Genomic DNA, 24,746 nt, shown 5'->3' with positions numbered 1-24,746 from the left:
AACAATTGAATGGAATTAGTGCCCTGATATTCAGAACCTTTTCCTCCAATATTCTAGCGTGTAAGGTATGCTAGGTACAAAATAACTTGGGAGTGCTGGTGCAGGATTCTCAAAAAGTTAATCTGCAAATCAAATCGGTATTAAGGAAGGCAAATGCAATGCTAGCATTCATTTCGTGAGGACTAGAAAACAAAAACAGGGATGTAATACTGAGCCTTTATAAGGCACTGGTCAGACCGCATTTGGAGTATTGTGAGCAATTTTGGGCTTCATATCTGAGGAAGAATGTGCTGGCTCTTTTCGAGAATGATCCCAGGAATGAGTGGATTAACATACGATGAGCGTTTGACAGCACTGGGCCTGCACTCGCTGGAGTTTAGAAGGATGAGGGGATACCTCTGAAACTTACCGAATAGTGAAAGGCCTGGATAGAGTGGATGCTCTAGGATGTTTTCAGTAGTGGGAGAGTCTAGGACCAGAGGTCATAGCCTCAGAATAAAAGGGTGTTCCTTTAGGAAGATGAGGAGGAATTTCTTTAGTTAGAGGGTGGTGAATCTGTGGAATTCATTGCCACAGAAGGCTGCGGAGGCCACGTCAATGGATATTTCTAAGGCAGAGATAGATAGATTCTTGATTACTACGGGTGTCAGCGATTATGATGAGAAGGCAGGAGAATGGTGTTGAGAGGGAGAGGTAGATCAGCCATGACTGAATGGCAGTGTAGACTGGATGTGCTGAATGGCCTAATTCTGCTCCTTATGTAAGCAGGATACTTCAGTTTGCAAACAGCTGGCTCTGCCAATCTTGTCAATGCAAAGGCTGAATTCTATGCATTGAGCCCATGTCTAAGGGAAACAACATCTGACAAGTAACCTGGTACAGTATAATAGATAGCTTATACAATATAATTTCTGATTGTGATAAACTAATTCATCAGCTGTGAGGTATTTTTATTCATTTCTATATTCATGCTCAGATTAAAATGAAGGGATAAAGGAATGAGTGAATAGATAAGAAATGCCAGGTAGGAAGGAACTGCAGATGCTGGTTTAAACCGAAGATAGACACAAAATGCCTGAGTAAATCCGAAGATAGACACAAAATGCCTCAGCGGGACAGGCAGCATCTCTGCATAGGAGGAATGGGTGACATTTCGGGTCAAGACCTAAGAAGGGTCTCGACCCGAAAAAGATCACCCATTGCTTCTTTCCAGAGATGCTGCCTCACCCGCTGAGTTACTCTGGTTTTTTGAGTCTAGAAATGGGAGATAAATGAGTGGAATTATTTGCTTTCAGGAACAGGTGGGGATGAGCGCATGGAAGGGTTGGGCTTAAAGTTTTAACTGTCATTTCAGAAGTTTAAATTGAAAATTCTGCATTTGGCTTTTATTTGATGTTCCATTCTGACGGTACTGATTGTTCGTGGTGACTGACTGCCTAAGGAGCACTTGTGCTGTTGTGTTGAACAGGTCGGCACTGCCAGATACATGGCACCTGAGGTTCTGGAGTCTCGTGTCAACCTGGAAGATCTTGAGTCATTTAAACAGATGGACATCTACTCAATGGCCCTGGTCTTGTGGGAGATGGCATCTCGCTGCCAGGTCATTGGAGGTAAGATGAATCCGTTTATCAAATGTACATATTGGAATAAAACAAAGAAAATGCTACTCTGTGAACGATGGGTAGAGGAAATTGTGTCGGACACTTTGTGTTCTTTTGTGTATTAACCAGCATCTGCAGTTCTTTGTTTCTACGATATCCACAATGAAGATTGTTTTATTTGGTCACAAGTTGTACAGCTATGGTTTAATGCTGAAACCACTTGTGTCTTTTAGTATTCAAGCAGCATAGATTCATACAGCACAGAAACAGGCCCTTCGGCCCAACTTGCCCATGCCTACCAAAATGCCCCATCTACCCTAGTCCCACCTGCCTGCGTTTGGCCCATAATCCTCTAAACACATGGTATCCATGTACCTGTCCAAATGTCTGTTAAATGTTATGATAGTACCTGCCTCAACTACCTCCTCTGGCAGCTCATTTCACACACCCACAACCCTTTGTGCAAAAATAAAGTGACCCCTCAGACTCCTATTCTATCTTTCCTCACCTTAAAACTCTGTCCTCTGGTTCTCGATTCCCCTACGCTGGGCAAACAATTCTATTCGTCTCATGACTTTGTACACCTCTACAAGATCACTTCTAGTCAACCTGCGCTCCAAGGAATAAAGTCCTAGCCTTCTCAACCTCTCCCTGTAGAGTCCTGGCAACATCCTCGTAAATCTTCCCTGCACACTTTCCAGCTGGACAACATCCTTCCTGTTACATGGCGACCAGTACTGAACACAATACACTAAATGCAACCTCACCAATGTCTTGTATAACTGTAACATGACCTCCGAACTTCTTATTTATTTATTTTTTTATTTATTAGAAGCAGTGTACAAAAATATAAGCAACGGCATATGACATAATACAGTTATTGTACAGCTTCAATTTTAATTTTTAGCTAAAGTTGAGAGAAAAGAAGAGAGAAAAAGCAAGTGAGAGAAAAAGTGGTATGTGCAAGGATAGAACCCCTAGACTACCAAATTGTAGCCAAAGAGTGATTAAGTAAAATAAATAAGAAAGACGTAGAGTAATAAAAAGACAAAAACAAAAGGTGATGATATACCTGCCTCGTATCCCTCCCCACCCATCACCCAACCCGTAATTATATATAACTCCAAAATTGTGTTGCACCATACTATCCTTGTAAAGAATCAATGAATGGTGTCCATGTCTTCGAAAAATGCTCTGGTTTTTCTGCTAAGACAAGTCTCATATTTTCAAGATGTAACGTCTCAGACATGTTTGTAATCCACATTTTGAGAGTAGGGGCAGATGTATGTTTCCAAAACTTCGAGTATTCGTTTTTTCGCCGTTATCAGACCATAATTGAGGAAATGTCTTTGAAATATTGATAGCTCAGAGCAGGCTTCTGACGTTCCTAGAATAATTGGGGTCCAATTATTTTTTTGCGAAAATTTCAAAAATTCCTCTCCAGAAATTACCTCCCAACTTCTATACTCAATACTCTGACTAATGAAGGCAAATGTGCGGAAAGCCTTTTTCACTATCCTATCAACCTGAACCACCACTTTCATGGAAGTATGAACCTGTACTCCTAGATCCCTCTGCACTACGACATTCCCTAGAGCCCTGCCATTCACTGTGTATGTCCTGCACCTTGTTAGACTTCCCAAAACACGTGTCTTTTTCGTGCTGATCACCTCCTGTACCTGGTGGGGGATTCCTTGATGATGGTTGCTGCCTTCTCGAGTGCCTCATGTAGACGCTCTCGATGGTGGGGAGGGTTGTGCCATGATGGATTGGGTTGAGTCCACCATCTCTGCAAAGTGCCCTGATCTTACCATCTTTGTTTCCTACCCACACACGGACAAACTATCTCTGAGCCCTCACTATCTTGTCTCCCACTTACCAGATGCTGCATTTTTCTCCAGCCGTAGCACGCAATCTACTTCAGCCAGGTCCTGACGTACATTGTTGGAATCAGCCTCCCCCCCCACAAATGAATACATTAACTCTGGGGCCAAGCTTATCTTTTTCCCATGACTGCCTTGAAACTTACTGAACTATGCTCGCAGTTTTCAAACAACTGTCCACGGACACATCCACCACTCGCCCATTCTCACACGTGAGACAAGGTCCAGTGTGGCCCATTCCCCATGCCACCCATTCCCCGTGCCACCCATTCCCCATGCCACCCATTCCCCGTGCCACCCATTCTCTCTTCATTCTGCGTCCAAATTATTTCGCGTCCCCTCGTGTGTGCCCTGTATTTTTTTTTGTTCCTTTTCAATCAGCAAATTAGAAGCATGTTTAAACCCATTCCTTCTCTCCAGAGATGCTGCCTGGCCCGCTGCGTTACTCCAGCATTTTGTGTCTATCTTCGGTGTAAACCGGCATCTGCAGTTCCTTCCGACACAGAAGCATGTTCACCACCACTTGCAGATCTTCCCCTCATTGACTCTGGTGGTTACAATGTCCTTTCCTTCGCAGTGTTACACGTCAGCGAGGTGGATAGTTTGTAAACATTCAGGTAGTTGGCTGGGATTTGATAATAGACAATAGGTGCAGGAGTAGGCCATTCGGCCCTTCGAGCCAGCACCGCCATTCAATGTGATCATGGCTGATCATCCCCAATCAGTACCCCGTTCCTGCCTTCTCCCCATATCCCCCGACTCCGCTATCTTTATGAGCCGTATCCAGCTCTCTCTTGAAAGCATCCAGAGAACCTGCCTCCACCGCCCTCTGAGGCAGAGAATTCCACACACTCACAACTCTCTGTGAGAAAAAGTGTTTCATCGTCTCCGTTCCAAATGGCTTACTCCTTATTCTTAAACTGTGGCCCCTGGTTCTGGACTCCCCCAACATCAGGAACATGTTTCCTGCCTCTAGCGTGTCCAAGCCCTTAACAATCTTATATGTTTCAATAAGATGCCCTCTCATCCTTCTAAACTCCAGAGTGTACAAGCCCAGCTGCTTCATTCTCTCAGCATATGACAGTCCCGCCATCCCGGAAATTAACCTTGTAAACCTACGCCGCACTCCCTCAATAGCAAGAATGTCCTTCCTCAAATTAGGGGACCAGAACTGCACACAATACTCCAGGTGTGGTCTGACTAGGGCTCTGTACAACTGCAGAAGGACGTCTTTGCTCCTATACGCGACTCCTCTTGTTATAAAGGCCAATTGACTCACAGGCTCTATCTGGGCAGACACTTACGTGTATGCTTCCCACACACCCCACCCCACCCACACTAAATGCCTCCCACCACTTCTGTCCTATCTTGATTCCTGCTTTCTCCTATTTATTTTTGTTATCTTAGACTTTAACTTTTTTTAAATGTCTTCCAGTTTTCACCCGACTGCTCCATATTTGTAGGCCACATATCCAATCCGAAAGTTTAATCTCTATTGGATATTTCCACGATTTGTAATCCCATGAAAAATAAATCTATTGAAAGGCAAGTCCAGCTGGATGTCCAATGCAGCCAAACTGCTGCATGCAGTGTTGTGTTTGCTGGTGCATGTTAAAGCTACCTTGCATACAATGCAGATAGACACAAAATGCTGGAGTAACTCCGTGGGACAGGCAGCATCTCTGGAGAGAAGGAATTGGTGACATTTCAGGTCAAGACCCTTCTTCAGACTGATAGACCACACCTGGAGTATTGCGTACAGTTTTGGTCTCCTAATCTGAGGAAAGACATTCTTGCCATAGAGGGAGTATAGAGAAGGTTCACGAGACTGATTCCTGGGATGGCAGGACTTTTATATGAAGAAAGACTGGATAGACTCGGCTTGTACTCGCTAAAATTTAGAAGATTGAGGGGCGATCTTATAGAAACTTACAAAATTCTTCAGGGGTTGGACAGGCTAGATGCAGGAAGATTGTTCCCGATATTGGGGAAGTCCAGAACAAGGGGTCACAGTTTAAGGATAAGGGGAAAATCTTTTAGGACCGAGATGAGAACAACATTTTTCACACAGAGAGTGGTGAATCTGTGGAATTCTCTGCCACAGAAGGTAGTTGAGGCCAGTTCATTGGCTATATTTAAGAGGGAGTTAGATGTGGCCCTTGTGGCTAAAGGTATCAGGGGGTATGGAGAGAAGGCAGGTACAGGATACTGAGTTGGATGATCAGCCATGATCATATTGAATGGTGGTGCAGGCTCGAAGGGCCGAATGGCCTACTCCTGCACCTATTTTCTATGTTTCTATGTTTCTATATCAGGGGAAAATGTAGTTGGAGACAGTAAGACTGATTGGAGAACTGGGAATTGGGAGAGAGAGGGAAAGCAAGGGCTATTTGAAGTTAGAGAAGTCAATGTTCATACTGCTGGGGTGTAAACTACCCAAGCGAAATATGAGGTGCTGTTCCTCCAACTTGTGCTGAGCCTCACTAACAATGGAGGAGGCCCTGGACAGAAAGGTCAGTGTGGGAATAGGAGGGGGAGTTAAAGCATGTGCTTTGTGGATAGACTTCTCACTGCGAATTGTAACATTGACCAGAGTTAAAAGATGAAACTCATGGGAAAGCTGAACTCTGGAAAACGTATTTTACATTAGTTCCATTACATTTACAGTTCATGTAAGGTACAGCCTGATCCTTGGCAGGCAAATGTTTGAAAATATCTTCATATTGAGTCAAGTATAGTAAATTTGCCTTTTACATGCTAAGTAATATTATTACTATTTTAAATCTAAGTATTATTATAATGAATATTATTCTGGCACATACCAATGTTATTACATGCCATTTTGTCTCTCCTGATTATTGAATCCAGCTGCACGGCATTGCATTGTGAGCTGTGCCAAGCTTGCGATTAAATGTGCTGTTCTGTAGCTCATCACTGACATATTGTGGTAATCCTGTGTTAGAACAACCTGGTGGCATAGCACCTACCAAGTTGCACCTAATAAAGTGACCGAGGGACAGAGCTGCCTCTGCCGCTCCCAGAGATGAACGCGAAGTGCTGGATCTGTGGTGATGTTTCAGGTTGGTACCTTTCTTCTCACTACTCACTGCTCTGCCACTCCCAGCCTTGCAGCTGAATCTGCCCACTCATGCTGGCAGAGAGGGTCCCAGTCTGTCAGTCTGAAGAAGGGTCTCAACCTGAAACGTCACCTGCTCCTTCTCTCTAGAGATGCTGCCTGTCCCGCTGAGTGTGGGGAGAAGGCAGGCACAGGTTATTGATAAGGGGCGATCAGCCATGATCACAATGAATGGCGGCGCTGGCTCGAAGGGCCAAATGGCCTCCTCCTGCACCCATTTTCTATGTTTCTATGTTTCTATGAGTAACTCCAGCTTTTTGCATCTATCTTCGGTTTAAACCGGCATCTGCAGTTCCTTCCTACACAGAAATGGTCCCAGAATGTGCAAACATAGCCTGTTGATGTTGCCTCTAGTTGCATGCGGCTACAGTCTATTCTGCAATGTATTGAGAGCCTGCTGCTTTTCCCCAGATCCCTGGGGCAATGGTTGTCAGGATTTGGGGGATGGGGGGGGGGGGGGTGAACATAAAGGGTTGCTGTCCCTCCCTCAGTAGCTGGAGGAGGGGGCAGTTATGGAGGTGAGAGTTCGATTCATTAAACTGATTCTTCCTGAAGGTGTGAGCATAAATTTCCCCGTTTTTAAAATGAAACTGTTTCGACAAGTTGCCTGGTTATGTTGGAATTCTCTTTCTGCCATGGATCCAACGCAAAGGCTGCAGCGGGTGGAGCTGCTGCCTCGCATCTCCAGCCACACGGGTTCGATCCTGACCCAGTGTGGTGTCTGCATGGTTTGAACTTTCTCCCGTTCCAACCCACCGCCCCAGAATGTGCCGGCTTGTGGGGTCGTTGGCCACTGTCAATTGGCCACAATCTATAGGCCAGGGGTCATAAGGAATAGGAGTAGAATTAGGCCATTCGGCCCATCAAGCCCGTTCAATCATGGCTGATCTATCTCTCCCTCCCTCCAATCCCCATTCTCCTGTCTTCTCCCCAGTACTAATCAAGAATTTATCTACCTCTGCCTTAAAAGTATCCACTGACTTGGCCTCCACAGCCTTCTGCGGCAATGAATTCCACAGATTCACCACCCTCTGACTAAATTGATTTTTCTTCATCTCCTGTTTAAAAGAACGTCCTGTAATTCTGAGGCTAAGACCTCTAGTTCTGGACTCTCCCACGAAGTGGCGACAATAATGAGTCAGGGTTCCCTGACCAAGGCCGATGGCCTTGCAGATTGGTGAGTCGAAGGGCCTGTATCTATACAATTCGGTTCTGACCCAGTAATGTTTTCAGGGCTTCCCCTTGTTTACAGGGCAGGATCGGCAGCACTCCCCCCAGTGGCCATTGTTGGGAGTGATCCTATATAATAGGTATTTAGGAATGTTACAAATATTGGGGATTGGAATGGCTGGTCGGATTTATTTTAGGAAGTGGATCCAAATCCCTCGTCTGTAAATGGAGTGCACTCACACTCACACTCACACTCACACTCACACTCACAGATGCTCACTGGAACCCAACGTGGTCACACTAACCTTACACTCACACCCACACACTCACATTCTCGCTTCACACTCTTCACTCCACCCACTCTCACCTCACACATGCTCTCACACTCCCACTCTAACCCTCTCTCTCTAACCTCACACTAATGGCCCTGTCCCACTGTACGAGCTCATTCAAGACCTCTCCCAAGTTTTTAAAAAAATTGTTAAAGCACGTAGAATGTACGTAGCGGGTACGTCGGAGCTCGAGGACGTCTCTTAGCGGCTCGTAACGCTAACGGCAGGTACCCGGGAAACGCGATAAGCTCGGGAAGACTAGTGAAGATTTTTCAACATGTTGAAAAATGTCCACGAGAGCCCCGAGTACCTACGAGCGGCCATTACCGTAAATATCCGAGTTCGAATCAGGGCAAACTCTTGAATGAACTCGTACAGTGGGACAGGGCCATAACTATCCTCACATTCACTCTCACCTCACACTCTCATCTCACACTCATACCTCACTCTCACTCCTCTCTCGAACCTTACACTCTCACTCAACTCTCACACACCCACCCTCACACTCACACCCTCACACTCACCTCACATAGGGCTGCCAACTCTCAAGCATTGAGCGTGAGACTCACGCATTTCGCGAAATTCTCACGCTCTCACGCTGATCACAAATTTTTCACCCTCAAATTTGTATAAATAAATAAATAAAGTCACGAACAATTCAATTCACCCAAGGCTTCTAGATCCCCTCCACACTCACCAATTAGAATAGTTTTCTGTCGGCGGGATTCCTGTAAAGAACGAGCAATTGTTGTAGACTCTTAAGCACACTATTTACAATGGCAAACTGCAGTACGTTTGACATTCATGGAACCAAAATCTGCAGGTGCTGAAAATTCAAAATAAAGCAAAAATTGTTTTAGAGGTGAGTAAAAACCAAGAGGGGAATATATAAGGTGAATGCATAGTCTTTGTCCCAGGATATGTGATTCAAGAACTAGAGGGCATTGGTTTAAAGCAGGGCTGTCAAACTACCGACCCGCTTTTGGGGGGAAAAGAAGTAGTTTAGTTTCTCCCCTGCAGATGGTGTGACAGGTGAGACACCGCGGTGGTCCCAGCACCAACCCCCCACACTCACACCTCCCACCCTCACCTCCAGCGGCTCTGTGTCCATCAGCCGCTCTGCCCACACCCCATGGTGTTTTAACCCCGGCCCGGAGCCTGGAGCGGACCGGGTGAGTGGGAACGTTGGTGCCGCTTCCGGAGCCGCAGGGGATGAATCTCAGGCTAAGGCTCCGCTCCGATGCCCGACCCCTGGGTCACTGACCCTTACCTCTGCTTCCCCCTGCCCCCAGCTGGACACAAAGCAACTGGGCCGGCCCGCATTCCCGAGGGGGGCGGGTTAAGAAAAAACACTCACACTCACACTCACACACAACCTAACATATTCACACACACACACTGGCACACACAAGGTTTATAGGAATATGGGCCAAATGTGGATAAATGGGACTAGTTTAGATGGGGCATCTTGATCTGCATGAACAAGTTGGGATGAAGGGCCTGTTTCCATGCTGTAAGACTATGACACATTGTAGAAAGGGTGCAATGGCTCTGAAGAGGATCCAGGGGAGATTTATAAAGATGTTGGCAGGGCTGGAATTTTTTTTTCACTTTGAAGGAAGATTTGATAACTGGGATTGTATTCTCTGCAGCAACGGAGGTGAAGAAAAGACTTAGTTGAGGTGAATAATATTATGAGAATAGGACCTGTTTCGCTTAACAAATAGTGCAGGAAGGAACTGCAGATGCTGGTTTAAACTTAAGATACACACTAAAAACTGGAATAACTCAGCAGGACAGACAGCATCTCTGGAGAGAAAGAATGGGTGATGTTTTGGTCGAGACCTTCAGACTGAAGAGGTTGATAAAACAGTCATAAAACACTACAACTGGAGATGTGTGTTATCCAACTAAGGGCAGAAATCAGAATCATGTTTTCATCTTTATTGACCTGACTCCATAATAAATATATTACAGAAAAAATAATATAATGGGGTGGCACGTTGGCGCAGCGGTAGAGTTGCTGCCTTACAGCACCACAGACCCAGATTTGATCCTGACTACGGGTGCTGTTTGTACAGAATTTGTACATTCTCCCTAATACCACATGGGTTTTCTCTGGATATTCTGGTTTCTGCCACATCCGAAAGAAGTGCAGGTTTGTAGGTTAATTGGCTTCTGTAAATTGTCCCTGACATGTAGGATGGAACTGGTGTATGGTAGATTGCTGGTCAGTGTGGACTTGGTGGGCCGAAGGGCCTGTTTCCATATATATGTTTTACATATATATCTTAATTTCATTGAACCATATGCGGTTGAATATGTGGCATTATTTTTGTCTTGTTTCGATAGTCAAAGGGTAAGGTTGATTGATTTATTTGTGCAGAACAGTGATGGTAGTCCGACTCTTGCCTTGTTTCTCTGTTTTTTTCCTCTATATATATATATGCGTAACAGCATGAATTATGTCTGAAGAAGGGTTTCGGCCCGAAACATTGCCTATTTCCTTCGCTCCATAGATGCTGCTGCACCCGCTGAGTTTCTCCAGCTTTTTTGTGTACCAGCATGAATTATAATCTGATTTCCATACATGAACATTCTAAGGTAATTCATGTGCTGCACCTGTTGATCAGAGCCTGGCTCTACTGGGGAATGTAATTAGGAATGTAATTTAGCCTAACCTTATCCATACCTAATCCAATTTAAAGCATAAATGTTGCATTCAAGTGTAAGTTAAAAGACTCGCTACAGTATGCACCAGATTGCACAATTTCAAGCTGAAAAATGCAAAAAGCACCCTACCGTGAGATGGGGACACACCCCACTCCCACACCCCCCTCCCACACCCTCCCCCCCTCGGTCGCTACGCTCCCTTGCAATTTTTCACTCTCAACTCTCACCCAATGTTGGCAACCCTGCCTCACACTCTCACTCTCACCTCACATTCACCTCACACTCATCTCACACTCCCTCACCTCACATTCACTCTCACCTCACACACACACAGTTCTCACCTTCACCTCACACTCTCACTCACTCACTCTCACCTCACACACATTCTCACCTCACATATGCTCTCACACTCTCACTCTAACCTCACATTCACTCTCACCTCACACTCTCATCTCACACTCTCCCTCCTCACTCTAATCTTACACTCTCACTGAACTCTCACCTCACACTCTCACCTCACACACAACCTCACACTTACACCCTCACACTCACATCTCACTCTCACCCTCACACTCACCTCACACACAGCTTCACACTCTCACCCACACACTCACCCCACACTCACACATACCCTCACACTCACAGTCTCACACTCACATCCGCACACCCACACACTCATTCTCGCCTCACACTCTCACCCTCACACTCGCCTCACACACACCCTCACACTCGCCTCACACACACCCTCACACTCGCCTCACACTCGCCTCACACACACCCTCACACTCGCCTCACACTCACCTCACACACCCCCTCACATTCGCCTCACACTCGCCTCACACACACCCTCACACTCGCCTCACACTCGCCTCACACTCACCTCACACACCCCCTCACACTCGCCTCACACTCGCCTCACACACACCCTCACACTCGCCTCACACACACCCTCACACTCTCACCCTCACCACCACATGCACTCTCACTCTCACCCTCACACTCACCTCACACTCAGTCTCACACTCACATCCACACCCTCACACCCACACACTAATTCTCGCCTCACACTCACACTCTCACACACACATCTCTCACTAACTTCACACTCACTCTCACCTCACATTCTCCGCTCACAACTAACTTCGCACTCTCACTGATAAGTAGCAATTTAGTTGTAACGCAAAACCAATTCTGGGGCAAAAGAAAGAAAAAGAAAGCATTATATTGCAAAACAATCATATTGTGATTTCAGTTATTATTAACAGTGATTATTGGGAAATTATTAAAGAATGAAAGGGAAGGGATTTCCTTTAATGTAACCAATGCCACTAGTGTTCAGAATAAGTATTCAATCTCTACCTGGTGAGGTGTACAGGATGGAGAACTCTGAATTCAACGCTGTCCCTCAACACAGCATGAAGCACATCACCATCTACCTGCCTTTGCAGAGCAGTTCTTGCTACAATGAGGAAAATACATGAGGTGAAACATTTATATGGTCGTTTCATGACACTTCCTAGACTTCCCAAAGGGTTACCACAAAGATACTTTGATGTTTATTGCCACAATGTAGGAAATAGCCCCACAAGTTAATGCGCAAATAGCAAGTGAGGAAATGACCAGCGCTGTGCTTGTGGTTGAAGATAATTGAGAGGGTGTGGTGGGGAGAAGGAATGTTTGTTTGCATTCTATCACCAACTAACCATTCATCCAAGAAGGTAGGTTGGGCCACTTGTTAAAACCTTGATCAAAGTAAAATTCCATCGTCCAGTTAGTTCCCTTGGAGCGTGTGGCTGTAGATTTTAGCATAACGATGGGGAATGTGCAGCATTTCAGGAAAATGATCAATTCATACTTGGCAGATGTAGTGCAGTCTTGACACAAAATACACAGGATAAAAGTGATCCCGAGATGTGATTCACGTTAATGAAAATTGCATCACATCTGAAGCAGCGACAGTTCTTAGGGCCTGTGGGACTTTCGCTGTGTTATTTAGTCACGTTGCCACATTGACACAGCGTGCTTCTCGCCTTTCATCTTCACGCGAACCTCACAGCCAGGGTTAATGTGCCAGATGCCAAGAGGTGTATCATGTACAGTACATGGGCATCCAGTCGGCATGAAGCCTCTGATCTGTGGTTGAACAGTTCAAAGCAATTGTCCTGATCAGGAATTTCTGTGGTAGTCTGGAGGCTGTTTTGTATTTTGACAGGTAGATTTTTTTTTGTTTCTGCCAACTTTCCTGTAAATATTATGTTTCCAAGGTGAGCATCTTTTGGAATGTGGTTGATTGAGATACACCCGCCCGATATTGCTGAAGTTGGCATGTTACAAGATAAAGCCAAGCTGTTCGAGTTTCTGCTTCTGCTTGGATAATTGAGTGTGTGTGTGGTGTGTGCAACCCGGTCCATCACGGGTAATGACCTCCCCACCATCCAAGGGATCTACAGGAGGCGCTGCCTCAAAAAGGCAGCCAGCATGCTGCTTCCATCGGGGAGAAGGCACAGGAACCTGAAAACCGTGACCTCCACGTTCAAGAACAGCTTCTACCCAGCCACCACCAGGCTTCTGAACACTGCACAACACTAACCTTAGCCCTATATCAGCACCGAGCTACCTTTGCACGAATGAATGAATGAATGAATGAATGAATGAATGAATAAGTTTATTGGCCAAGTATGTACCCATACAAGGATTTTGCCTTGGTGCTCCGCTCGCGGGTAGAGCACAGGGACAGGCCATTCAGCCCACAATATCTGTGCGGAACATGATGCCACGATAAACTAACATATCCCTCAATTCTCCGAATATCCATGGGCCTATCTAAAAGCCTCTTAAACACTACTATTATATCTGCCTCCACCACCACCCCCGGCAGTGCGTTCCAGGCACCAACAACCCTCTGTGTAAAAAAACTTGCCCCGCTCATCTCCATTAAACATTGCCCTTAAAACCGTGCACTCTGGTCTTGGACATTTCCACCCTGCGATAAAGGTTTGATTGTCCACCCTGTCTATGCCTCTCAGAATGTTTATACACTTTATACATTGCACTACGTACTAGGTGGTTTGGACGTTTATGGCCTGGTGATCTAGTACTACTCATAATTGATTAGATTATTGATTATGGCATCCTTATTTGTTGTGTTGTTGTGCTGAAGGTCCTGTAAGGCAACAGCAAGTAAGAATTTCATTGCTCCGTTCCATTAAACACCATTGAATGCGATGTGCAGGGCTGTTTTTTTTACATAGAGAGTTGTTGGTGCCTGGAATGTACTGCCTAGAGTGGTGGTGGAGGCAGATATGATAGTGGTGTTTAAGAGGTACTTTATTTTGATATTCTACTTTCAAAACATCCAAAGGGGAAATTAGCCCAAGGCCCAGTCGTCAACCCAAATGAAGTATGGCAAGTGGACTCCAGTTCATAGTAACACAAGTTGTAAGTACAGAATCATACAGGAAACTTGGCAACATCCGGCTACTGCCTATCTCCAGTCCCTGAGATACCCACTGAGTGCTTGCTGCACTAAGACACAGAGTGCTGGAGTAACTCAGCGGGCCAGGCAGCATCTCTGGGGAACATGGATAGACAATAGACAATAAGTGCAGGAGTAGGCCATTTGGCCCGTCGAGCCAGCACCACCATTCAATGTGATCAAGGCTGATCATCCACAATCAGTACCCCGTTCCTGCCTTCTCCCCATATCCCTTGACTCTGCTATCTTTAAGAACTCTACCTAACTCTCTCTTGAAAGGTGGCCATCCATGGTTATTCGGTTACTTGGTTATTCGGCTGCACGGTACCAAGGCTACTCGTCACCCATTCCTTCTCCCCACAGATGCTGCCTGTCCCGCCGAGTTACTCCAGCTTTTTGTGTCTATCTTCAGTTTAAACCAGCATCTGCAGTTCCTTTCTACACGTGGATAGGTGGCCTTTCAGTTTGCGATCCTTCAGAGTTTCCAGTGTGTTGTCCAGCTGGGCCCCCACATGTGGACTGAGTCATGGAAGAGACGTCACTAGGTCGAGCAACCACCTCTTTATCAGTTTGGCCGCATGCCCTTGTATCGGCTGGAAATGGGCAATGGTCCGTCTTAGGTTTATTCACATCAAGGTTGGGGTTCTCAGTCTATGAGTACCACTGTGCATGCAGTACTGAGATGTGGGATCTCGGAGAATCTCACTCCCAATGTCTCGTTTGTGTTCAGTAGGATGATCTCAACGAATAGAGGAGCTAACCTTGCAATTTTAGAGTTGGAGATATAACATCGGATGACTATTCAGTTACAGTTCGGCAATATTGTATGTTCTGCAGCATAAATCAGACACTTTACGAATGCGGAGAGCAGCCTTTATCCCCTGTAGCTGTGTTTTAATGTGAAGGAGCAGGTGCATGACCCTTCTCTCTGCCAGGTCGTATTTATATTTCATGTTCATGTATTTTGCCTTAATCGCATTTATCGATTCTGATTCTCATCGTGGAATATTAAGTACAATCAGGCAAATAAAGAAATGTCCTGTTTTCGCTCCCATTAATCATTTTGTGATGGATGATCTTAAATCTGACTCATCAACTTCCCCTCACAATAGGAATGGTTTCTTCTGGCTTAGTTTAATTTAGTGATACAGAGTAAAACAGGCCCTTCGGCCCACCGAGTCCATGCTGATTAACAATCACCTGTTGGCAGCACGGTGACACAGTGGTAGAGTTGTTACCTCACAGCGCCAGAGACCCGGGTCCGATCCTGACCACTGGTGCTGTCTGTATGGAGTTTGTCTGTTCTCCCCATGGCCAGAGTGGGCTTTCTATGGGATTTCCAGATTCCTCCCACATTCCAAAAACGTGCAAGTTTGTAGGTTAATTGGCTTGGTATAATTACAAATTGTTCCTAGTGTGTGTGGGATAGTGTTAGTGTGCGGGGATCACTGCTCAGCAAAGACTTGGTGGGCCGAAGGGCCTGTTTCCATGCTGTATCTCTAAATTAATCTAAACCAAACACCTGTACACTAGATCTATCCTACAAACTAGGGACAATTTACAGAAGCCAATTAACATACAGACCTGCACGAATTGAAGTGTGGGAGGAAACCGGAGCACCTGGAAAAAATCCGTGTGGTCACAAGCGGGTTCCACATAGACAGCGCCCAGAGTCAGGATCAAACCCGGGTCTCTGGCGCTGTAAGGCAGCAACTCTACCGCTGCAAACCATGCCGTCTGCTCAGATGGATTAAAAGTATAAAGAGTGCTTGGGAGGGGACTGTGGGATCCTCAGTTCAATGCTTAAGGGCCTGTCCCACAGTACGGGCTAATTCAAGAGTTCTCCCGAGTTTCCCCTGATTCAAACTCGGAGAATTACGGTAATGGCCACTCGTAGGTACCCGGGGCTCTCGTGGACATTTTTCAACATGTTGAAAATTCTTCACCAGTCTTCACGAGCGTACCGCGTTTCCTGAGTACCTGCCGTTAGCGTTACGAGCCGCTAAGAGACGTCCCGAGCTTCGACGTACCCGCTACGTACATTCTACGTGCTTACCACGAGTTTGATTTTTTTTTAAACTCGGGAGAGCTCTTGAATTACCTCGTACAGTGGGACAGGGCCTTTACTCATCGCGGAGCCAAGACTTGTCATTTGGCTGGGGTATTAATGCCATGGCATCTGTGAGGGCCTTCAGCAGGAACTCATTGCTTTATTTGCGTGATTGTAAATGAACCTCCTGGTGGATTCAGAAAGTAAGTTGAAAGTGAAGATGAGGGAGGGACAAGACTGACACACTGCGCTGAATATTTTTCTCTTCATACAGTACGCTGAGATATCAACTTACAATTTTAAAATTTGTCATTGGGTATCAAACGGTGGGCGGCGCGACTCTCGTCAGCAGCGGCCTCTGCAGTCCGTCTGTGTTTTTATTATTTTATGTCTATGTTTTTATGTAGTTTTTGTTATTTTTTGTTGGGGTATGTGTGTGGGGGGTTGGGGGTGGGGTGGGAGGGAGGGGGTAACTTTTAAATCTCTCCCTGCACGGGAGACCCGACCTTTTCTTTGTCGGGTCTCCATTGTCGTTGGGGCTGCAACGAGGAGCGGCCTCCAACAGGAAGACCGGGGGCTCTGGTGCCGACTACTCACCTCACCGTCGCGGAGCTGGCCGAGTCCAGAGCGGGTGGAGCGGTGGTGGAGCGCTGCTGCGGCCCGACCTCCGGAGCTTCGGAGGCTGCAACTGCGGGTCTGGCGGACGGCGGCAACGGGAGCCCGCGGGTCCCTGGAGGGAGACCGCTTTTCAGGGCTCCCGCAACGGCGACTTCTCCCGCCCGAGTTGCGGGGTTGAAGAGCACCTGGAGCGGGGCCTTACATCATCGCCCCCCGCGGCTTGGAATGGCCGCGGGACTCTGCGAGCGCACGCCGGGGGCTCTAACATCAAGAACCCGGTGTGCGACCTTGCATCACCCGGCGTGGCTTTAATGGCCGCGGGACAATCGCCATCGCCCGCCGGGGGCTTTGACTTTGACTGACATCGGGGGGGAGAGTGCAGTGGAGAGATAAGTTTTTTTGGCCTTCCATCACAGCAATGTGATGGATGTTTATGTAAATTATGTTGTGTCTTGGGTCTATTTGTTTGTAATGTATGGCTGCAGAAACGACATTTCGTTTGGACCTCAAGGGGTCCAAATGACAAATAAATTGTATCGTATCGTATCTCCCCACAACCCCTGACACCCATACTAATCAAGAATCTATCTCTGCCTTAATAATATATTAATATTGATTGATATTGATTTTCAGTGCCTTACAACGATAATTTTAACCTATATTATAGCACCGTTCCTCATCTCTGAAGATTGCTATAATGTATTTTTGACTTTTTCTTACAGAGGTGAAATGTTACGAGTCGCCGTTCAGCTCGAAGGTCCGTGAACATCCCTGTGTGGAAAGCATGAGAGACATTGTACTGCGTGACAGGGGACGGCCTGAGATTCCCAGCCATTGGCAGCTGCATAAAGTAGGTAGATGGGGGCAATGAAATGACTGCTGATTCTGAAGAAGGGTCTCGACCCGAAAACGTCACCCATTCCTTTTCTCCAGAGATGCTGCCTGTCCTGCTGAGTTACTCCGGCATTTTGTGTCTATCCTCCACACAAAGCTCCCTTTTAAATCAGTTACCTATTTGACGTGTACTGAACGATCAGGATTATTGTTCTATGTCCTAGGTTTAAAGGAAACCATCTTTCCATATTTCAGGAAGAGGATGATATTAAATATTGTAGACCCAATATTATCAGGCAACTGAACCATCCTACCACAACCAGAGAGCAGTGCTGAACTACTATCTACCTCTTTGGTGACCCTCAGAGTATCCTTGATCGGACTTTGCTGGCTTTACCTTGCACTACACATTATTCCGGGGTGGGAGATTGCAACCTTCACATGGTCTGCCCTGTTTCGATAAATGCAATCAACCTGGTGTGCACAATCAAATAAGATTAAATAGAACAAAGGTACACAAAAATGTTGGGAGAAACTCAGCGGGTGCAGCAGCATCTATGGATGCTGCACCCACTGAGTTTCTCCAGCATTTTTGTGTACCTTCGATTTTCCAGCATCTGCAGTTCCTTCTTAATCAAATAGAACAAGTTGTCCTCCAAATTTAGGCTGTGCACGCCATATGCAAGAAGAAGAATATTATTCCCTTATCATGTATCTAATTGTAATTGTAATTGTAATTAATTTATTAGCCAAGTATGTAAAATCACACAAGGAATTTGATTTGCCATCAGTCATACCAAAAAAGCAACAAGACACACAACTACATGAAATTTAACATAAACATTCACCACAACGCACTGTGACGGAAGGCAATAACATATTATCTTATTCCCACCTTTACTGTACACTGTACTGTTCCCATCTATACACTATAAATGGCTCGATTGTAATCATGCATTGCCTTTCTGCTGACTGGTTAGCACGCAACAAAAGCTTTTCACTGTACCTCGGTACCTCGCTACACACGTGACAATAAACTAAACTGATTTTAACAAATTACCAACATAAAGATACACATTGTTGAAGTAATTTAATGTTTCCTTTTAAAAACATGGTACTTTCTTTTCAAACTTACTTCATGAAATATGTTTTCCCCAGGAAATTTATTATTTTCTTATGATTACTTTCAGGAAGATTTTAAAAGGAGATTATCCCAACATGACCAATTCTTTATTATTTCAGCTACAGAGGCTGCCTTCCATTATTAAAATGTCTGCTGCTGCTGCTTGAGTTGTGAAGTTCCTCTGTAGGGAACTCTGCAGATTCAGATTCTGCACAATGGCAAATTGGACTGGGATGTTTGTGTGATTACATTGATGGGAACTGAGGGTGGGGAGAGAGGGTGCAGAGAGAGCAGGGTTGCCAACTTTCTCACTCCCAAATAAGGGACAAAAGGTCAAAATAAGGGACAAATTCCCGACGGCAATTCGTTGATCAACTCGGCCGTGGCTGGATAAATGATGAGTTGGCCCGGGTGCTGGACTGCACACAAAGCCCAGCCGGCGGGCCAGCTGAGGAGTTTTGGCCCGGGCCACAAAGTCCGGCGCCCCATCCAACTCATGAAACGATGATCGGCCATGAGAAGGAGGGGCGGTGGTGTCGGCGGTAAGCGAAGGTCCGAAGGTCGGACAGCTGGCCGGGCTGCCGACCGACGGGGCCACGGGCGAGACGCTGCTGTTGCTGCACTCCATGGGCTGCACTACGTCGGGACGGGTGATGCGGGGCCGGACGCAGCGCTCTGACCCGACAGTCCCCTCGACCCGAGTAGTAGCAGTCAAATACGGGACAAGGGCGGTCCCGTATGGGACAAACCAATTTAACCCAATATACGGGATGTCCCGGCTAATACGGGACAGTTGGCAAACCTAGAAGAGAGGGTGGGGAGAGAGGGTGGGGAGAGAGGGTGGGGAGAGAGGGTGGGGAGAGAGGGTGGGGAGAGAGGGTTGGGGAGAGAGGGTGGGGAGAGAGGGTGGGAGTGACTGTGGGAAATGATAGTGGGAGGTGGCACCTTTGCATTTAAATCTGATCTTTGGGACCTGTAGTTCAACACTTGTTTTGTGATTATGAGTCCCACAAAATTTGAATATACAAGCCAAAATGTTTCAGGTTTTAAGATGCCGGCTTTGCCTTCAATGTGATAGGCAAAATGGAACGTTCAAAGTGAACCTTGACCAGGACTTTGAGTGTTGCTTGTTGTATCGATGTAACTCAAGACTTTGACATCCAGAACCAACACACTGGACAACTCCATTGAGGCCATTGCATTGGGATGCCCAACAGCTCCCCATGGGCTAGGAACATCTAACCGCAGCCTAATGCCCCTGTCCCACTTAGGAAACCTGAACGGAAACCTCTGGTGACCTTGCGCCCCACCCAAAGTTTCCGTGAGGTTCCCGGAGGTTTTGGACACTCCCCCTAATGGTCGAAAGTGGTTTCCGCGTAGTCGAGGCTTCTTCTATGTTCCTCAACAAGGAGCTGCAGATGCAGGTTTACAAAACAAGACGCAAAGTGCTGGAGTAACTCAGCGGGTCAGGCAGCATCTCTGGAGAACATAGATAGGTGACGTTTTGGGTTGGGACCCTTCTTCAGGCAAATATTTGCCTGTGAAGTCTAAAGATATATTTTTGTTAAAATACTTAAAACAAGCACGAGTGCCTCTTCTGAACCTGGAATACCTTCTAACGGTCAGCTTTCCTGATGGGATGTTTTACTTTGACTGGCTTCTAAAATCACTGAGTCAGTGTAGAAGAGCCTTTGGCCATTTGTGCATTTGCTGATCCCTCTGTGTCCTTTTTCCTCATTGCACCATAATTTCCTCTTGTCTTTAATCATTATCAGTTCTCATTTGAATGTTGCTATTGAATCTGCCTTCATGCATTTCAGATCCCAACAATGCTTTGAGCCATAAAGCCGTTTCCTGCTGTTGAGTCAGCTACCTTTGTCATACACCTGTTTTTAAAAAAAATTGTCAGCAGCTATTCATAATTTCGCTGCTCCTTTAAAATGTGTTAATTTCTATCTATGTTTTCACTCCTTTTTCATCAATGCTCTGGCATTGAATCAACATCAATGGATTTTAGTTTGTTATAGAGTCATGGAGTCAGAGAGTGATACAGCGTGGAAACAGACCCTTCGGCCCAACTTGCCTGCATGTCCCAGCTACACTAGTCCCACCTGCCCGCATTTGGTCCATATCCCTCCAAACCTGTCCTGTCTTTGTACTCGTCTAACTGTTTCTTAAATGTTGGGATAGTCCCTGCCTCAATTACCTCCTCTGGAAGCTTGTTCCATGCACCCACCACGCTTTGTGTTCCAAAAATATGCAGGATACTATATTTAACTTAAAAACATACTACAAAATCAGTGAGCAGGTCCGACAGCATCTGGAAAAGAGAAATAGAATTTATGCTTACGGTCAATGATCATTCATCAGATGGTTTATCAGTTTGTCCAGGGGGGATGTCTTTTCACACCTGAAACCAAATGTCGCAGAAGTACGTTAATTCCCAATTTTAACATGAAACTAACATGAATGCAATGGATTGATGAAAACAGGCGGAGGGCCTGAAGTTCGAGTCCAGAACAATGCTCTGTGTGAGCAAGGTTTTGTTGTGTTAACTTCATGTCTCTGGTTGCTGGAGGTTCGTCAGAAAGTTGCTGTTCTATCTAAAAATAAGCAATCTGTATAGAAAGTTGGCATGGCTCATTATAATCATTGAAGTCAACGTCACAGAGACTGCCCAACTGGAAACTCTGCCTCCTTCCTGTCCTGTGGATGTGTCCAACATTTTCCTGGTGTCCAGCATTTTCAGCAGCTGCAGTTATCACTCCAGTGCCTGAATATCTGGGTTTGCTGTGCTGTATTTGGAACTTTACCCTGTTGCAAAGGAGGCTATTGCCAGTTTCAAACCTGTTAAGATTGGTAACACAACTGGAGGCAAAAGCTTAATTGAATGACATTCAGAAAAAAAACCCCTTAAATGTTAGTTTGATCATTGTTAACCAAATGGTTAGGGCTCCAGACCTCACTGCAGCTCACTCAAATGTGGGCAAAGGAGCTGAGCTCCAGTAGTGGTAACTTCAAGGTAATTTTATTTGACTCTGTGGCACCAAGGGGCACAGATGAAAAGAGTCTGTGGGAACCAACAGTCCAATTCTACACGGGCTCAATTCATCTGTGGCACAAAACAGCCCAAGGTTGTTAGAAATCACCCAACCCGACACAGAAACTCTGAGGAAGATCCACACATGGCCATCTTTAGTTGCTCCATCAATAATCTTTCCTCCAAAATAAAGTCAGGTGCGGGCATCTTTGGTGATGTCGTAAACTATTTGCTTTGTTGCAAATTGTTCCTTTTCTCCTTTTCGGCCAGAAACTGAAGCTGGTCATTCATGCCTGCATGCAGCAGATGCCCAATGCACGAGCATATACTGGTCACACCTGCATGTAACAGATGCCCAATGCTCCAGCATATACTGGTCACACCTGCATGTAGCAGATGCCCAATGCTCCAGCATATACTGGTCACACCTGCATGCAGCAGATGCCCTATGCTCCATGATATACTGGTCACACCTGCATGGAACAATAGATGGTCAACACACGAGCATATACTGGTCAGTGGCCAGAAATATTCACGTCACAGCTTCCTTCATCAAACCACGTAATCCTCTGCAATTGCCCATTGATCCATCTCATGTCAATCCTTCAGAGGCTAGTTCCAGGAATTCTACAGACCTGCAGTTTGGGGACTCTCGGACCAAAGAAGCAGCCGTATGGAAACGGCACCATCCACAAGTTGCCCTTCATGGTGCATATTATCCCAACTTAGGGCGGGACGGTGGCGCAACGGTAGAGTTGTTGCCTTACAGCGCTTGCAGTGCCGGAGACCCGGGTTCAATCCTGACTACGGGTACGATGTTTGTACGCTCTCCCCGTCACATGCGTGGGTTTTCTTCGAGATCTTCGGTTTCCTCCCACCTCCCACAGTTTTGTTAGTTAATCGGCTTGGTATAAGTGTTTAATTGTCCCTAGTGTGTGTTAGTGTGCGTTGGTCAGTGCAGACTCCGTGGACCGAAGGGCCTGTTTCCACACTGTATCTCTAAACTAAACTAAATTAAACTTCTGTCTGTATCTCTGTTTCTTCACTGGTGGTGGATCTAAATTTCAAAACTCCTTGCCCCATTTCCATTGTGGGAATATCACATCCAGACACAATGTAGCTATTCCACGACACAATTCACCCACAATTCCGCAAGGCCAATTGAGGGAAAATACATTTTAAATTCAGTTACGGGATAAAGAGTTGCTGGCAAGTTCGGTATTTATTGCCCACCGCAAGTGTTGGCCGTGGCAGCACCACACGCATCCTATGAATTATTTTGTCTTGCAACAGGGTAGTTAGTGGTGGTGACATGGATCCCCCCAATATCACTGACCGGGGGAACAGGTGTAACGGGCTAGTAGGCCATTCCCCCACCCATGTACCACGTTGTACTGCGTGTTGTACATGATATACACGAGTTGTACTATGATGCACCACCTGTTTTACCATGGTGTAAATGTGTTATACCATGATGCACACATGTGTGCGTGTGTTGTACTGCGTGTTGCACCATGATGTACACGTGTTGTACCGTGTGTTGTATCCCTCTTGCCCCGTCATGTTTGACGACATAACTAAAATGCTCTGGTAGAAACATTTTGAAATTATTAGCTGATCATCTCTGGTTCTATAGTTGGACTTGGGTTCCGAGTCCAAACTATAGAACCATGAGGCCTCAATTTCGCCAGATCAGTAAGGAGCATTTAAACACAACATTTAAACACAACATCAGCTGGTTCATAGATTTAACTCAAGAAATATTGTTCAGCCATTCATTACATGATAATTATTTGCTATTTCTGTAAAATATAGAAGGAAATAATTTGTGACATTATTGAACCATGAGCAACAATTGTCTGTTAATGCATTGATATTTCATTACTTTTGCTTATGGTGAAATAATAGAATATCTGCAACCCAGGTTTATTAAAGAGAGAAGATAGACACAAAAGGCTGGAGTAACTCAGCAGGACAGGCAGCATCTCTGGAGAGAAGGAATGGGTGACGTTTCGGGTCGAGACCCTTCTTCAGACAAGATAGTTTGTTATTGGAATTAATGTAAATATATTCCGATTTAAGTCAAATGTAAACTATTGGTGAAAATATGACGTGTTAAACTATGTTTGTTGCTCCATGTACAGGGCATGCATTTCCTCTGTGACACCATTGTTGATTGTTGGGACCACGATCCGGAAGCACGATTAACAGCGCACTGCGTGGCTGAAAGGATCAACATGATGGCACAAATGAACTGTGACGATGGGCTCAATAACAACTCAGCCATTGAAGCAAGAAAGGAAGGAGGTTCTGAGCCCGTAACTCTCGAGAGCACGGCTGAACTTAAAAATATTCAAGTGGTCACGGACGTGTGATCAAGTGTGGACCTTGATCTCTCTCTGCATGAGAAACGACGAGAATGAACACCACGAATGAAACACGCATGTCCCAGGAACAAAACCCCCTTAAGATGAGGTGTCATTAATAACAACTTAATCTGATGCGATCATCAAGTACCTGGGACTCCAGGTAAAAAGTACGTGGGGTCTCGACCCACTCCTTCTCTCCAGAGATGCTGCCTGTCCCACTGAGTTACTCCAGCATTTTGTGTCTATCTTCAAAGAGTACGTGAGGTTTGGTTCCTGCTCTGAACTGCTGCGTATCATCATCTGGTGATCTATAGATTATTTGTCATAAGACTTTGCCCTCCCCCTTCCCATTTCTCCAATCTCTTACTGTCTCCGACTACACTTTATCTCTGTACCGCCCACTCCCCTGACATCAAACTGAAGAAGGGTCTCGATCCGAAAC

The 24,746-nt window shown here is 45.8% G+C and overlaps 1 protein-coding gene across 1 annotated transcript in view; it reads left to right on the top strand.

The window, feature by feature from the left end:
* Positions 1-24,746, top strand: part of LOC116975026 (TGF-beta receptor type-2-like) — a 71,343-nt gene extending 46,597 nt beyond the window's left edge. Inside the window, exons 5-7 of the mRNA XM_033023689.1 lie at positions 1,469-1,610; positions 17,661-17,788; positions 24,080-24,746. Of these exons, the coding sequence (XP_032879580.1) occupies positions 1,469-1,610; positions 17,661-17,788; positions 24,080-24,310 (501 nt within the window). The 3' untranslated portion in view covers positions 24,311-24,746. The remainder of the gene's footprint in view (positions 1-1,468; positions 1,611-17,660; positions 17,789-24,079) is intronic.

This window comes from Amblyraja radiata, chromosome 7, assembly GCF_010909765.2.
Source record: "Amblyraja radiata isolate CabotCenter1 chromosome 7, sAmbRad1.1.pri, whole genome shotgun sequence".
Taxonomy (NCBI): Eukaryota; Metazoa; Chordata; class Chondrichthyes; order Rajiformes; family Rajidae; genus Amblyraja; species Amblyraja radiata.
The sequence above is the reverse complement of the archived record's forward strand: the minus strand, read 5'-3'. Positions and strand labels throughout refer to the sequence as shown.